Source organism: Mesoplodon mirus (genome assembly GCF_964341445.2).
Source record: "Mesoplodon mirus genome assembly, chromosome: 1".
In the NCBI taxonomy this organism is placed as follows: domain Eukaryota; kingdom Metazoa; phylum Chordata; class Mammalia; order Artiodactyla; family Ziphiidae; genus Mesoplodon; species Mesoplodon mirus.
The window spans coordinates 7,232,729-7,245,869 of record NC_138976.1 but is presented as its reverse complement, the minus strand read 5'-3'; the positions used below and the strand labels follow the sequence as shown (position 1 = coordinate 7,245,869).

The 13,141-nt window shown below is 52.8% G+C and overlaps 1 protein-coding gene across 4 annotated transcripts in view; it reads right to left on the bottom strand.

Moving 5' to 3' along the window:
• Positions 1–485: 485 nt before the first annotated feature.
• Positions 486–13,141, bottom strand: part of LOC309800506 (kynurenine--oxoglutarate transaminase 1) — a 31,890-nt gene continuing 19,234 nt past the window's right edge. For 2 of the 4 annotated variants that reach the window (XM_082614662.1, XM_082614663.1), the window contains exons 2-13: positions 9,543–9,601; positions 7,206–7,353; positions 5,767–5,916; positions 5,600–5,686; positions 5,231–5,359; positions 3,037–3,157; positions 2,615–2,691; positions 2,397–2,486; positions 2,096–2,282; positions 1,937–2,016; positions 1,132–1,218; positions 486–1,034 (exon numbers count right to left, since the gene is read on the bottom strand). In XM_082614662.1, the coding sequence (XP_082470788.1) occupies positions 969–1,034; positions 1,132–1,218; positions 1,937–2,016; positions 2,096–2,282; positions 2,397–2,486; positions 2,615–2,691; positions 3,037–3,157; positions 5,231–5,359; positions 5,600–5,686; positions 5,767–5,916; positions 7,206–7,353; positions 9,543–9,595 (1,275 nt within the window). In that variant the 5' untranslated portion in view covers positions 9,596–9,601 and the 3' untranslated portion in view covers positions 486–968. Of the gene's footprint in view, positions 1,035–1,131; positions 1,219–1,936; positions 2,017–2,095; positions 2,283–2,396; positions 2,487–2,614; positions 2,692–3,036; positions 3,158–5,230; positions 5,360–5,599; positions 5,687–5,766; positions 5,917–7,205; positions 7,354–7,772; positions 7,998–9,542; positions 9,602–12,037; positions 12,252–13,141 lie in introns of all 4 variants that reach the window. The other 2 variants (XM_082614661.1, XM_082614660.1) reach the window with 2 other exon arrangements.

The window sequence follows — 13,141 nt, the reverse complement described above, 5'->3', positions numbered from 1 at the left end:
GTTCCTGCCCTTCTTTGGGCCTCAAAACACATGTGTAGGGCTTCCCTGGTGGCGCAGTGGTTGAGAATCTGCCTGCTAATGCAGGAGACACGGGTTCAAGCCTTGGTCTGGGAGGATCCCACATGCCGCGGAGCAACTGGGCCCGTGAGCTACAACTGCTGAGCCTGCGCATCTAGAGCCTGTGCTCCACAACAAGAGGCTGCGATAGTGAGAGGCCCACGCACCGCGATGAAGAGTGGCCCCCACTTGCCACAACTAGAGAAAGCCCTCGCACAGAAACGAAGACCCAACACAGCAAAAATAAATTAATTAATTAATAAACTCCTACCCCCAACATCTTAAAACAAAACAAAACAAAAAAAAAAACACATGTGTACAAAGAGAGTCTGGGATCTGAGGTTTAGGGAGGTGGGAGGTGCCTTCCATTCTGACTAAGCCCCCATCTGCAATCAGCACCAGGGTGTGAAGCAGAGAGAAGCAGCCAATAACAGTTTGAATAACTTAAAACTTTATTATGGGCAAAAGTACTGGCCTGAAGAGTCAAGCCTAAGGGCAACTTTCCAAAATCAAGCTTAGATAAGGGAAGGGAGGGATGCCTGAGGCCTGGCTGGGGCCAGGGCTGAGACCCAAGGCCAGTACACTATTGAACTCTGCCCTCTGAGTCCCAGCTGAGTCTGGGGAGGCCAGAGGGTCCCAAGACCATATAGCCCAGCACAGGGAGGACCAGGGAGAGGCCCCGGTCAGGCCTCCTTCACCTCTGCAACAGGAACATAGCTATGCACCATGGGGAAGTGCTCCTGACTCCCCCAAGACCAAAAGGGGGGCTCTTCCCTGAGGTTATTCTGTGTTACAGAGAAGAGATCCTCCAGTACCATCTACCCCCAACCTGGGAATGGCTGAAACCTGGACAAAGATAGAGCCCTGCAGAGTGTGCAGGGACCAGGCAATGCAGGGCCCAGGGGGTGATGTCAGGGCCTGAGCTCATCATTCCACTTCTGTAGCTTCTCGTCCATGGCCTGGAGCGTGGATTCATCCTGCACCAACACAGATTGGTCCTACCCCTCTCCCCACACCCGCAGGAGGCCTGGGGAGGCTTGGGGAGGTCTTCCCTCCCCCAGGCCTGTCCTTTACCTTCATGAAACAGAAGCGGATATAGTGGTCAAAGAGCTTTTGATGTGGCACGCTGCAGAAGATGGAGACCGGGATGGCCATCAAGCCCTGTGGAGGAGGAAGCCCGTGCCTCAGCGGCCCCACAGCCCAGCAGGCCTCTGGGGGGCTCCAGGGGGTCAGAGATGTTCCCGTGATGAGACAGGAGAAGGCAAATTAGCTTCAGTGCAGCACCTCCCAGTGCTGCATGAGGGTCAGAGGAAAAGCATCCCAAATCATCATTCCAAGTCCCTCCTTATGTACAGAAGGGAGAGGGAGGCTGAGAGCAGGGAAGATCATGTGGCAGGTCAGGGCAGAGCCATAGAATAAATAAGTCCCAGGGAATTCCCTGGCGGTCCAGTGGTTAGGACTGTGCGCTTTCACTGCTGAGGGTGCGGGTTCAATCCCTGGTCGGGGAACTAAGATCCTGTAAACCATGTGGCATGGCCAAAACAAAAAACAAAAAAAAACCCACAAACAAACAAAAAAAGAAATAAGTCTTAGAATCGTAGCTCTGAGCTGGATGGACCTCAGAGTTAATGGGCCAACTCCTCACTGTACAGATGGGAAGACTGAGGCCCTGAGAGGGCAAGAATGCCTGCCAGCCCACAAGGCATATTTGAGCAAATTAAAAACAGTCTCCCCATTCTTTGACGTAGATGCAACCCTGTACCACGGCTCAAGGCAGAGGATTGGCTGGATTTTGGTGCATTAGCCCCCTGGTCAGGCACCCTTAGCAGTGCACAGCCTGTAAAACATACACAGCGGCCCTGGCAGAGGCCCAGCCCACCTTGTTCTTGATCATCCACTTGACGAAGCGTCTGTCATAAGGCTCATCTGCAGCTCCAGGCAAGTTGGGCATTTTGGTCTCTGTGGGACAGAGGCCAGGCTGAGCCCTGGGCAGCCTCCAGGGCCCTGTACCTGGCCCAGCCCGGCCAGTCCCACTCACTGAATTCCGAGATGTCTGTGATGAGGAAGTAGCCGCCCTGGGGGATCACGGGCCTCAGGCCTACAGACTGCAGGCTTTGTATCATGTGGTCACGGCAGCGCTGTATGGCCTGTGGGAGCTGCACAAAGTAGCTGCTGGGTTGGCCGAAGTGCAGCTGCTCCCGCTCAAAGCTCTGGGCTACTGCAGCCTGGGGAGGGCGGGGGGACAAGCAGGTCAGGTGTGACCTGACCTTGGAGCCAGCCCGAACTCCTTTCTTGCCCCACCCCCTCCCCCGGTGGGGCGGGTCCTGCCCCCACCTCACCTGGCCCTGTGTGGGACAGTGGAAGATGGAGTTCTGGTGCACAGTGCGCAGGTGCTTCAGGAGACTGTCCGGGCCTAGGACCCAGCCCACCTGGACCAGGAACATAGGTAGGGGGTGAGGCCCTTCAGGGCCTGACCAAACCCCTTCTGGATTCCCAGGCCAGCCTTGCCTACCAAGGATTGTAGAGGGAGGGGTCACCCCCACCCTCGTTGACTCACCTTCCAGCCTGTGGCACTAAAGGTCTTGCCAGCGCTGCCAATGGTCAGGGTGCGTTCCCACATGCCAGGGAGGCTGGCTGCCCAAGGCCAAAGAAAGCAGCTGCTGAGACGGGGGTGGGGGCAGGGGAGGGGTGGTGGCTGGACCCCAGCAGGCACTCAGGCTCTCAACGCTCCGGACTCCACTATGTGCTAAGCTACTTCCAGGACTTATTTGAGCTCACCCTCATGACACCCCTGGGAGGCAGGTGCCATTGTGTTCCCCTGTCCTCAGAGAGATGAAGTCACTGCCCCAGGTCACATGACCTGTGTGGGTCTAGACCCCTCGGTCCTAATCACCAGGCCTGCGCTGACACCCAGATTGGGCTCAAGGCCCTGCCACAAACGTCCAGGGGAAGGGGGGCACCCTGGCCAGCTCAGCTCACCAATGCTGATGTGCTGGCACCCGTCGTAGACCAGCCACTGGTAGACCTCGTCGGTGATACACACCACGTCATGCTGCTGGCACAGGCTGGCCACCAGCTCCAGTTCTGCCCTGGAGAACACCTGCAGGGACCAACCCCAAACAGACAGGCCTGCTTAGAGAGATGAAAAGACAGGGCCAGAGCCGGTGCTGAGGGCTTTTCTGCCCCATCCTAGCCCTGCAACAGTGACCCTGTGAAGTTGGTTGTGAGATAACAGAAAATACATATATATATATGTGTATATATATATATACATATATATATACACACATACACACATATATATATATATATCTGCCCCGATTCCTGGCACAGAACTCCTAAAACCCTTGTAAATTACTAAGTGGTAAGAGCAATAGAAGTGGACTTCCCTGGTGGCGCAGTGGTTAAGAATCCACCTGCCTTCAAGCCCTGGTCTGGGAAGATCCCACATGCCGCGGAGCAAGTGGGCCCGTGCACCACAACTACTGAGCCTGTGCTCTAGGGCCCGTGAGCCACAACTACTGAGCCCTCGTGCTACAACTACTGAAGCCCACGCGCCTAGAACCTGTGCTCCACAAGCACAACGAGAAGCCACCGCAACGAGAAGCCCGCGCACCGCAACAAAGAGTAGCCACCGCTCGCCGCAACTAGAGAAAGCCCATGCACAGCAGTGAAGACCCAACACAGCCAAAAATAAATATATAAATAAATTTATAACCAAAAAAAAAGAATCCGCCTGCCAGTGCAGGGGACATGGGTTCGAGCCCTGGTCCGGGAAGATCCCACATGCCGCAGAGCAACTAAGCCCGTGTGCCACAACTACTGAGCCTGAGCTCTAGAGCCCGTGAGCCACAACTACTGAGCCCGCATGCCACAACTACTGAAGCGCACGTGCTCTAGGGCCCGCATGCCACAACTACTGAAGCCCCTGCGCTCTAGGGTCCGCATGCCACAACTACTGAGCCCGAGTGCTGCAGCTACTGAAGCTCACGCACCTAGAGCCTGTGCTCCGCAACAAAAGAAGTCACCGCAATGAGAAGCCCATGCACCACAACAAAGAGTAGCCCCCACTAGCTGCAACTAGAGAAAGCCTGCAGACAGCAACGAAGACCCAATGCGCCAAAAATAAATAAATTTAAAAAAAAAGAGCACTAGAAGCATTTTTGTTCTAATGAGGCAACTCTAAGTTGGCTCTTGGATTGGGGCTGATCCATCAGAAAGACGAAGCCATATTGGAAGTTTGGAATTTTCTCCAGAGAGGGCAGAGGGGCTGGAAATGGAGTTGATAATTGAAGCCTCCATAAAAATCCCAATAGGACAGGGTTCAGAGAGCTTGCAAGTGGGTGAGCACATCCAGGTACCAGGAGGTTGACACACCCCAGCTCCACAGGGACAGAAGCACCTGTGCTCAGGAACCTCCCAGACCTCACCCTACATGTCTTCATCAGGTTGTTCATCTGTATCCTTTACCATATCCTTTAATAAACTGGTAACTGTAAGTAGGTGTTTCCCTGAGTCCTGTGAGCCACTCTAGCAAATTAATTGAACCGAGGAGGGGGTTGTGGGCACCCCAGATTTACAACCATAGGTCAGAAGCACAGGTGACAACCTGGACTTGTGATTGGTGTCTGGAGTGGGGTGGGGGGCAGCCTTGTGAGACTGAGCCCTTAACCTGTGGGATCTGACGCCATCTCCAGGTAGACAGTGTCAGAATTGAATTAAATTGAGTTGACTTGTGGGACACCCAGCTGGTCTCACAGAATTGCTTAGTGTGGGAAAAAACCCCACATATCTGGTGTCAGAAGCGCTGTGAGTGTGGTAATGGTGTGACAGTAAAGGAGAGACACAGGTGGAAGCCTGGGTCTTCCTTCACATCAGTTCTGTCATGTTCCCATTTTCCAGATGAGAAACTGGAGAGGTGAAGTCACTGGCCCAGGTTCATGGGGAAGTCATGGAGGTGACCAGCCCGCTCCACCACCCAAGGCCTGATACCTTCCCTGGGGATCCCTGCCCCAGGCCCTGGGACCCCTGGGAGCTTCGGTCCTCAGAGCTCATCGCAGGTAGTCCTCCCACTTCACAGACAAAGAAACTGAGGCCCCATGGCAGCACAAGAGTAACAGAGCAGGGACGTGAGCCAATCTGGAGGGGTCCCCGGAGGAGGTCTCTCAGGTACCTTTCCCAGGGGGTTGTTGGGTGTGTTGAGGATAAGGGCTTTGGTGCGAGACGTGAACTTGCTGGCCAGCTCCGTGCGGTCCAGCTGCCAGTTGCTGCTGGAATCCAGTTCCCCGTCCTGCTTGGGTCTCTGCAAGAGGAGGTGGGAGGGGGTGGCAATACTTACCCACCTGACTTTCATCTCTAGAAATTCGGCCTTCCTCCCCCCAGGTATCTCTCCCCACTGTCTCTCCTCTAGGGCTCTGGACACCCCTCTCCTCATCCTGGAGAAACCACCCTCCTTCACTTCCTTCTTTCTCACCTCCCAGGGTTCAACCCAGCACACTCCTTGGACCCCTCTGCCCACCCACACCCCAACCAGCATCCTTACCGGCTTCAGGGACACAAACACAGGGCGACCCCCTGCCATCAATGTCATGGGCTCATAACAGTCAAAAAAGGGCTCGATGATGATGACCTGGTACAAGAATCAGATTGGCTGGGGTCGGCACCACCCTGACCCTTCACCCCCACCCAGCCCTGGCCTTGCCCACTCACCTCGTCTCCTTCGTCCACCAGGGCCTGGAAGGCTGTGAACAGGGCCCCATAGGCACCCACAGTCACCAGCACGTTCTTGAGCGGGTCTATGTCCTGTCCCAGCAACTTCCCGAAGAAACTGGCCAGGATCTTCGTCAAGGGTGGGTAACCCTGCCGGGACAGCAGGGGTCAGTGGCCTGGTTTAGCCTGGGCCCACCCTCCCACTCAGATGCATCCAGGCAACTCTAGCATCTTCCAGCAGCAAGCCTTGGGGCAGAGTCAGTTCCTGTGGGGTGAGTTCTTTCATCTCCATTGCCAGCACGTGCCATAAAGCCTTCTCTGTGCCAGGCCCAGCATCCAGGGCTGGGATCAGTGGGAAACCAGACAGAGTGCATGCCTTCATGGAGCACAGTGCAACAGAGCCCTCAAAATAGCAGCAACTCCACCCTTTAAACACCTCCCTCTAAGTTTAAGAAGCACTTTTGTGCCATCTAATCCTCTTGGCAGCCTTGCAAAAGAGGTATTATTTGATCCCCACCATTTGACTGGTAGAAAAACAGTGACCCAGAGAAAGAAAATGACTTGCCCAAGGTCATGCCAGTTGAACTGCAGGAATAGGACTTTATGTTGCAGCTTTGGAAGCACCCCACTTTGAGAGGAAGATTGGATCTGTACGCTTGTTTGCTGAGGGCACTTATAAAACACTCCAAGCTAAGAGACTGAAACCTAAGGTCTAGAACTTAACTAAATAATTCACTAAACCAGAATTGACTACATAAAAATGAAAAATTTCTGTACACCAAAATATCCCATGAGCAAAGTTAAAAGACAAAGAGAGGAACACTGCAACATAAGAGAAAGAAATAAGGTATTTAATATATAAAGAGCTCTTTCAAAGCAATAAGACAAAGATATACACCCAAATGAAAAAAACGAGATGAGATGCACACCAAAGTTTAAGAAACTACTCCAAGGGGGCAAATATTTACTCTGTGGTTCTTTACAGAAAGACTTCGGATTTAGAGTCAAAACAATCAGCAGCCTGTCTTTCAGGGTTAAGCTTAGGTGTCACCTCCTTCAGAAAGCCTTCCCTGATCTCCCAGGTCTCATTCCCTCCTTCCTGCTCCCAAGTACCCCATTCTCCTCCATCACAGCATATCAGCTACCTTTGTTTTCTGCTTTTGTTTTGGTTTTTGGTCTGCTTTTCCCACTAGACCATGAGCTCCTGGCTCATGCTTTTGTATCTGTCTTTCCCCCAGCCCATGAACTGTCCCAGGGCCTGGAACAAAGGAGGCAGTCAGTGAACACTGAACCATGGCCAGACTGAATTCCCGGGGTTCTGCCCCATGAACCCTGACACTCAGATGGGCCTGCTGCCCAAAAAGATCTGCTCCATCCTCCCCCAGGACCTCCTCAGAGGCCCATGTCCAGGGACCCCCCAGAGGGGCTGGTAGACTCACAAATGCCTTTGTGTACTGGTTGAGCATGAAGTCCCCACTGACGGCGTGCTGAAAGGCTTCCACGGCGAAGTCTGGGGGTGGGAAGTCTGGGAAGCCTTGGCCCAAGTTCACGACATCAGACTCACTGGCCAGTTTGACAAACTCCACCCTGGGCAACAAACAGAGAGTGGGTACCAGCCCAACCCTCCACCACGACCTGGACTTCCGCTTGCTTCCGGGGAAGGGTGAGCAAGGCATTGGGCTCCTTCTAGAAAAACTGGATAATCAGAATCCACCCTGGTCTGGAGATCTGTTTGTGGTCATAACTGGTTCCATGCTGATCACATGTCTTAGCCCAGGGGCTTTCCAACTTTCCACCATGATCCATAGTAAGAAATCACTTTTACATCCCAAACTCTGTAGAGTACAAAGATGGACTCAACTTTCTCCTTCCGGTGTGATCCACTGCAGTATTTCCCATCCTATCCTACTCTAGTCTTTAGAAATACTTGGTGAGCGCCCCAAAATAGATTTCAAGACCCGTTCATGTGTCTCTCAGCAGCACCACACTTTGAAATGCTTGCTCACATCATCTCTGATAGTCTATGAGGCATGTTCTGCTCCTTGATCACAGCGGGGATGGAGAAGCTGGGGTTCGGGCGACTTGCCCAACGTCTCCCAGTTAGCGCTGCCAGCCTTTGAGTCCATATCTGTCTGAAGCACCAGTTCTGCTCTTGACGATTACCCTGGACAGACTGGGGACTGCCATCTGCCATCTCTGGCCCCTTTCTTCTGGCCCTGCCTAGTGGCTACCTGTTCAGGGAAACAAGAGAGGCTGAGAGGCTGAAGAGGCTGGTGTGTGGTTCCAGGTTGGTTGCGGGGTCAGGCTGGGTGGAGTTGAATTTGCATAACAATAAATATCATTATGTCTAAAATTGGTCATTTTCTCTCCAGAGCGCCACAATGTCTCTGAAGACACAGAGTTGCTGAAGCTCAGAGAGGCCAGTGACCTGTCCAGAGTCACACAGTCGCTAAGGCAGAGCTGAGATGCAAAATCAGGCGGTGGATGTTCCATGGTGGCTGGGACAGGGGAGCCAGGCTCAAATACCCTATGGAGACCAGCTGCCCTGTAGGTTGAGCCTCTAGGGTCCTGATCCTCAGGCCACCACCCTGGGGTCAGCAGGAACCTGGGAACTTTCACGGCCCTCATCCCTCCTGGCACTCCTCTCCTGTCCCGTGCTTTCCTCCCAGGCCAGCTCCTGCTCTGCCCTGCCTTCGCATGAGACTTAGCCTCTCCTGGCCTCAGTCCTTCCTTCTGTACAATGGGTGTGACAGGTTCAAGAGTCTGCTGGGCCTGTGAGTCAGGAAAGATTCTTCCTGTCTCTCCCAGCCAGTCATTTCCTCCTTCGGAGTTGGACTTTACCTTATCTGCACAATGGGCCACAAGCCTACCCACCTGCCTCACAGAGAGGACAGAGCATGGCAGCCTGGGGAACAGGACCCTGGAGGCCCAACCTAGAGGGCAGCCGGACCCTATAGGGCCTTTGGGCCCAGCTCCCCCATCCCAAACACCATGGAGCATCAGAGGAGAAGATGGAGGTGGAAGATTTTTGCAAAACACAAAGTGTTGAACAGCAGGGGAGTTTGAAAGAAAAAATGGTTCTCTTTTTGGTAAAAACAACAGCCAATGATTTTTTTTTTTTTTAACATATAGAGGTGGCTCAATGCCCTTGGCCAAAGGTAGAGCGGGCCAGGAGTGGGGGTTGGGGGGACGCGGGAAGGTCATTAAATCTTTCTCACACATCTTCCATTGCATCCATCGAATCACGGGTGACAAGGGGCACATATGCCTCTCATATTTAGAATAGGTCAATAAAGAAAAGATGTTAACCTCTGCAAGTGCTGGTGAGGGGCTGCCCGTGTCTTACCTTCTTATATTCCTTAGCTTAGCTTGTTCTGTACTAAGTGTGAAATGAAAGAATCCCTGGAAAGCCCTCAGCCTGGTGCCTGGGTAATGCCTGGGTGATGGATATCGCTCACACAGTATGTCACCTCATCCTCCCAGGCCCTTCAAGGGAAACGGAATTACCTCCATTTCCCAGATGGGAAACTGAGGCTCAGAGCAGGTGAGTCACCGGCCCCAAATGCCACAGTCAAGCAGGGGGAGGCTGAGATCCGAACCTAAGCCGGCTGCTGGGGGTCTCACCTCTCAGGAGCTGCGGCTACAAATCTCCCCCCGTCCGAGTGCGCGGCCGTCCTGGGTACCACTGAGTTACTGCCAATCCAGGGACCGCCAGCCCTGCCCTGCCCTTGAGCCCAGGGGACCACCACACCCCTCCCCAGCCCCGCCCAGCTCACCATGGGTTGTGGTCGATCCCATCCAGCCTTCGAGCCTGCAGCCGTTTGGTCATGACGAGCTGAAGACAGAGCAAACGGAGGGTCAGTGGTGGAGGCCCAGCAGCCTGGGCCTGCCCGGGAGGCAGCTTCTCTGGGGCCACAGCCTTGGTGTCCACTCCTCCAGGCGGGAGGCGGAGAGCAGGGCTCCCAGACAAGACAGCGGGGCGGGGTCTCCCGCCGCCCCGCCCAGCTCCTCCCACTCCAGCAGCCTGGACTCGCCCACCTGCCAGCCCAGGGTCCACGTGTCCTGGCACACAACCTGGATTCCATCAGGTTAAAGTTTGACCCAGGAGGGGCTGGGGCCGAGGAGGAGGAGCAGGAGGAAGGGGGAGAGCAGAGCAGGGGAAGGATCGTGGCGACAGTGACTGCAGCGGCTTCTCGCTAAGCGCTTCCTTTGACTTCTCAGGACCACCTGGCTGGTCCCGTTTTACAGATGAGAAGATGGAGGAGGGGGAGCGGGGAGAGGGATGTGTTCAAGGTCATACAACAGATACACTCAGACTCAGGCCTGTTTGAGACGAGGCCACGTTCTGACTCAGGGAAAGAGGACACTTGCTCGGTCCTGGGGGGCTCAGGGGACCTCCCCTCCCCTTCCCTATGTTCCTTCCAGGCCAGCTTCCCCCTCACCCGCAGGTGTGCAGACACTGGCCAGGCCTGAGAACCACCAAACCCAGGTCCTAAGCCTGCCTTGGCTGGGTGACATTGCACAGGTGCTTTAGCTCCCCTGGCCTCAGTCTCTCCATCAGTATAATAGGGGCATAGGCTCCGTGGTCCCTCCCAGCCTCCTGGTCCTGTGGCTTGGAGTCTCAGACGGCTGGCAGGGGGTGGAGCCACAGCTGTATCTAACAGTGAGCCCCCACTGTTCCTCATGGTCTTAGTCCCCACAGCACCCCTATCAGAGGGACCAGGATAATCCCCATCTAAAGATGAGGACACTGAAGCTCAAAGAGGTTCAGGGGCTTCCCCAAGGTTGGAGGAGGAGCTGGACAGGACCCTGGTCAGGGTGGTGGCAACAGCAGGGCTCCTAGTGTCTGGCCCCTGCCCTGGAGAAGGGCATGGGGACCGTCTGTATACGGGCCAGGCTTTTCCATCACCTGGGAGTCTTGTTGATGGGAATGATTTGCAGAGAGCCCAGCATGGGGCTGACACCTAGTAGGTGCTTTGCTAACATTGGCAGACCTATCCCTTCACGGAATCCCTGACACCTCTCACCAGGCCTGGCACTCAGAACATGTCAAAATAGTTAAAAATGAGAGCGTGATCCCTGCCAGGGAAAACCATGTTATCACCAAAATGTTAGTCAGCAGTGATTATCTTTGGTTGGTTAGTTAACAGATATTTTTCTTCTCTTCCTTATAATTTTCTTATTTTCCAAATTTTCTAAAATAAATGTTTTATTTTTATGATTAAAAAATGTGGGAGAAAATTACATTTTAGAGGCATGTTTGTAAATGTGATATACCAATATCAATAAAACAGGCTACAAAATAGCATGTACGGGATGATTATATTTTAAAAAATATACCCTAATATATATTTGTATGTATATATTTTTTTCTATGACCATATGTGAATAGAAAAAAAATTTAGAAGGAAACCTACCAAATGTTAAGAAAGGGTCTCTCTGAGTGGTGGAATTATAGGCGATTTAATTACAAGTGTACTTTTCTATGTTTCTAAGTTTCTTGTATGGAGAGCATACCATATTTGATTGATTCTGATATGTGTATTTTTTGCACATTGCACTTTCAGATGTGTCTTAGAATCTATAGCACGAGTTTAGTTGGCAATTTCCCCACTTGCTAGTCCATAAAATAACAGTGCATCTTAATATTGATGGCATTATAGGTTCAATGATATAAGGAATTACGTTTGAATGGGGTACACATCATATTTAAAAAAATAAAGTGAAGATGAGTCGGGGCAGTGGGGATGGGTGGGTAGAGGTTGGGGTGAGGGAGTTTGAGGAGGGCTGGGGTGGGCGAAGGAGTAGAGAGGTGCAGGGGCACAGAGAGAGAGCAAAGGGGGTGGATGGAGTTGAATGAGTTTAGGAAGAAGATAAAAAAGGGGGGACTCTAGAAACTTGGGGTGCTCAATGGAGTGACCTTTGAGTATGTCACACACTACTTGGAGAAGTGAGGAACCAGTGCCTGTTCTTGAGCGTATGCATAATGTATTTATTCAGCCAACATTTATGAAGCACCTACTGTGTATCAAACACTGGGCTGGGCACAGGGGGTGATGGGGACGCAGCAGCTCCAAGGCGACCATTCAGATGCATAGCTACAAGTTCTAGGTTAGAAGCAAGGGCAAGGGAGAGGCCCACACCCAGGCTGCAGTCAGAGAAGGCCTCCTGAAAGAGGAGGCTCATGCACAGCTTTGAAGCCAGAACCAAGCCAGATCCCAGGAGCCCTGGGGCATGCAAGCAGCAGAGCACGAGGGGCTAGGGCACTTACAGTCTGATGCAAACACCGGGCGAGCGAAGCTCCAGACTTCTTTCCCCGGAAGGGCCCCACCAGGTGCAAATAGATGGCTGCCGCATTCCTGAACATGCCTCCCAGAGCCATGGGGCACTGATGACGTCTCCTCCAGGGGCAGAGGAGAAGGGAGGAGAATGCCCTGGCCAGAAAATGGCTCCGAGCTCAGGACTTGGGTGCCCCCCACACAGCTCTAGTAACAACCATGATAAGTGATAATATTTATTTAGTCACTGTGTGCCAGGCACGGCAGCAAGTGCTTTGCTGCATGGCTATCCTTCAGTCCTTGAAACCCTGGGACCCCTTTCCCCCCCAGCAACCAGAGTGACCCTTTCAAAATGTAAATCACCTCTAGTTAAAGAATGATCCAGGGACTTCCCTGGTGGTCCAGTGGTTGAGACTCTGCACTCCCAATACAGAGTGCAAGAGTTCGATCCCTGGTCGGGGAACTAAGATCCTGCATACCACGTGGCAGCCAAAAAAAAAAAAAAAAAAAAAACCAGTTGAAGATTATGGATGGCCCCTAACACTGCAGACAGAGTCAACCTTACACGTTCTGATGCTGGAAACACACATATCACCTGCAAATTATTGCTGTGCTAAAACCAAATCTAAAGCAGCTCATGCCTCTGGATTACTAAACTACAAGGGACAGAAGAACATGTTACATTACACCATGGAGATGCAATTAACAAATTCAGACTGATGGAAACTCTATAGAACAAATGACCCTGTTTCTTCAACAAATAAAATGCAAGAGGAAAAAAAAGCCTGGGACTTCCCTGGTGGCGCAGTGGTTAAGAATCCACCTGCCAATGCAGGGGACACGGGTTTGATCCTTGGTCTGGGAAGATCCCATATGCTGTGGAGCAATTAAGCTCATGCAGCCCAACTACTGAGCCTGCACTCTAGAGCCCGCGAGCCACAACTATTGAGCCCGAGTGCCACAACTACTGAAGCCCGCGCGCCTAGAGCCCGTGCTCTGCAACAAGAGAAGCCACTGCAAGAAGCCCGCGCACTGCAACAAAGAGTAGCCCCTGCTCACCACAACTAGAGAAAGCCCCCGTGCAGCAACAAAGACAC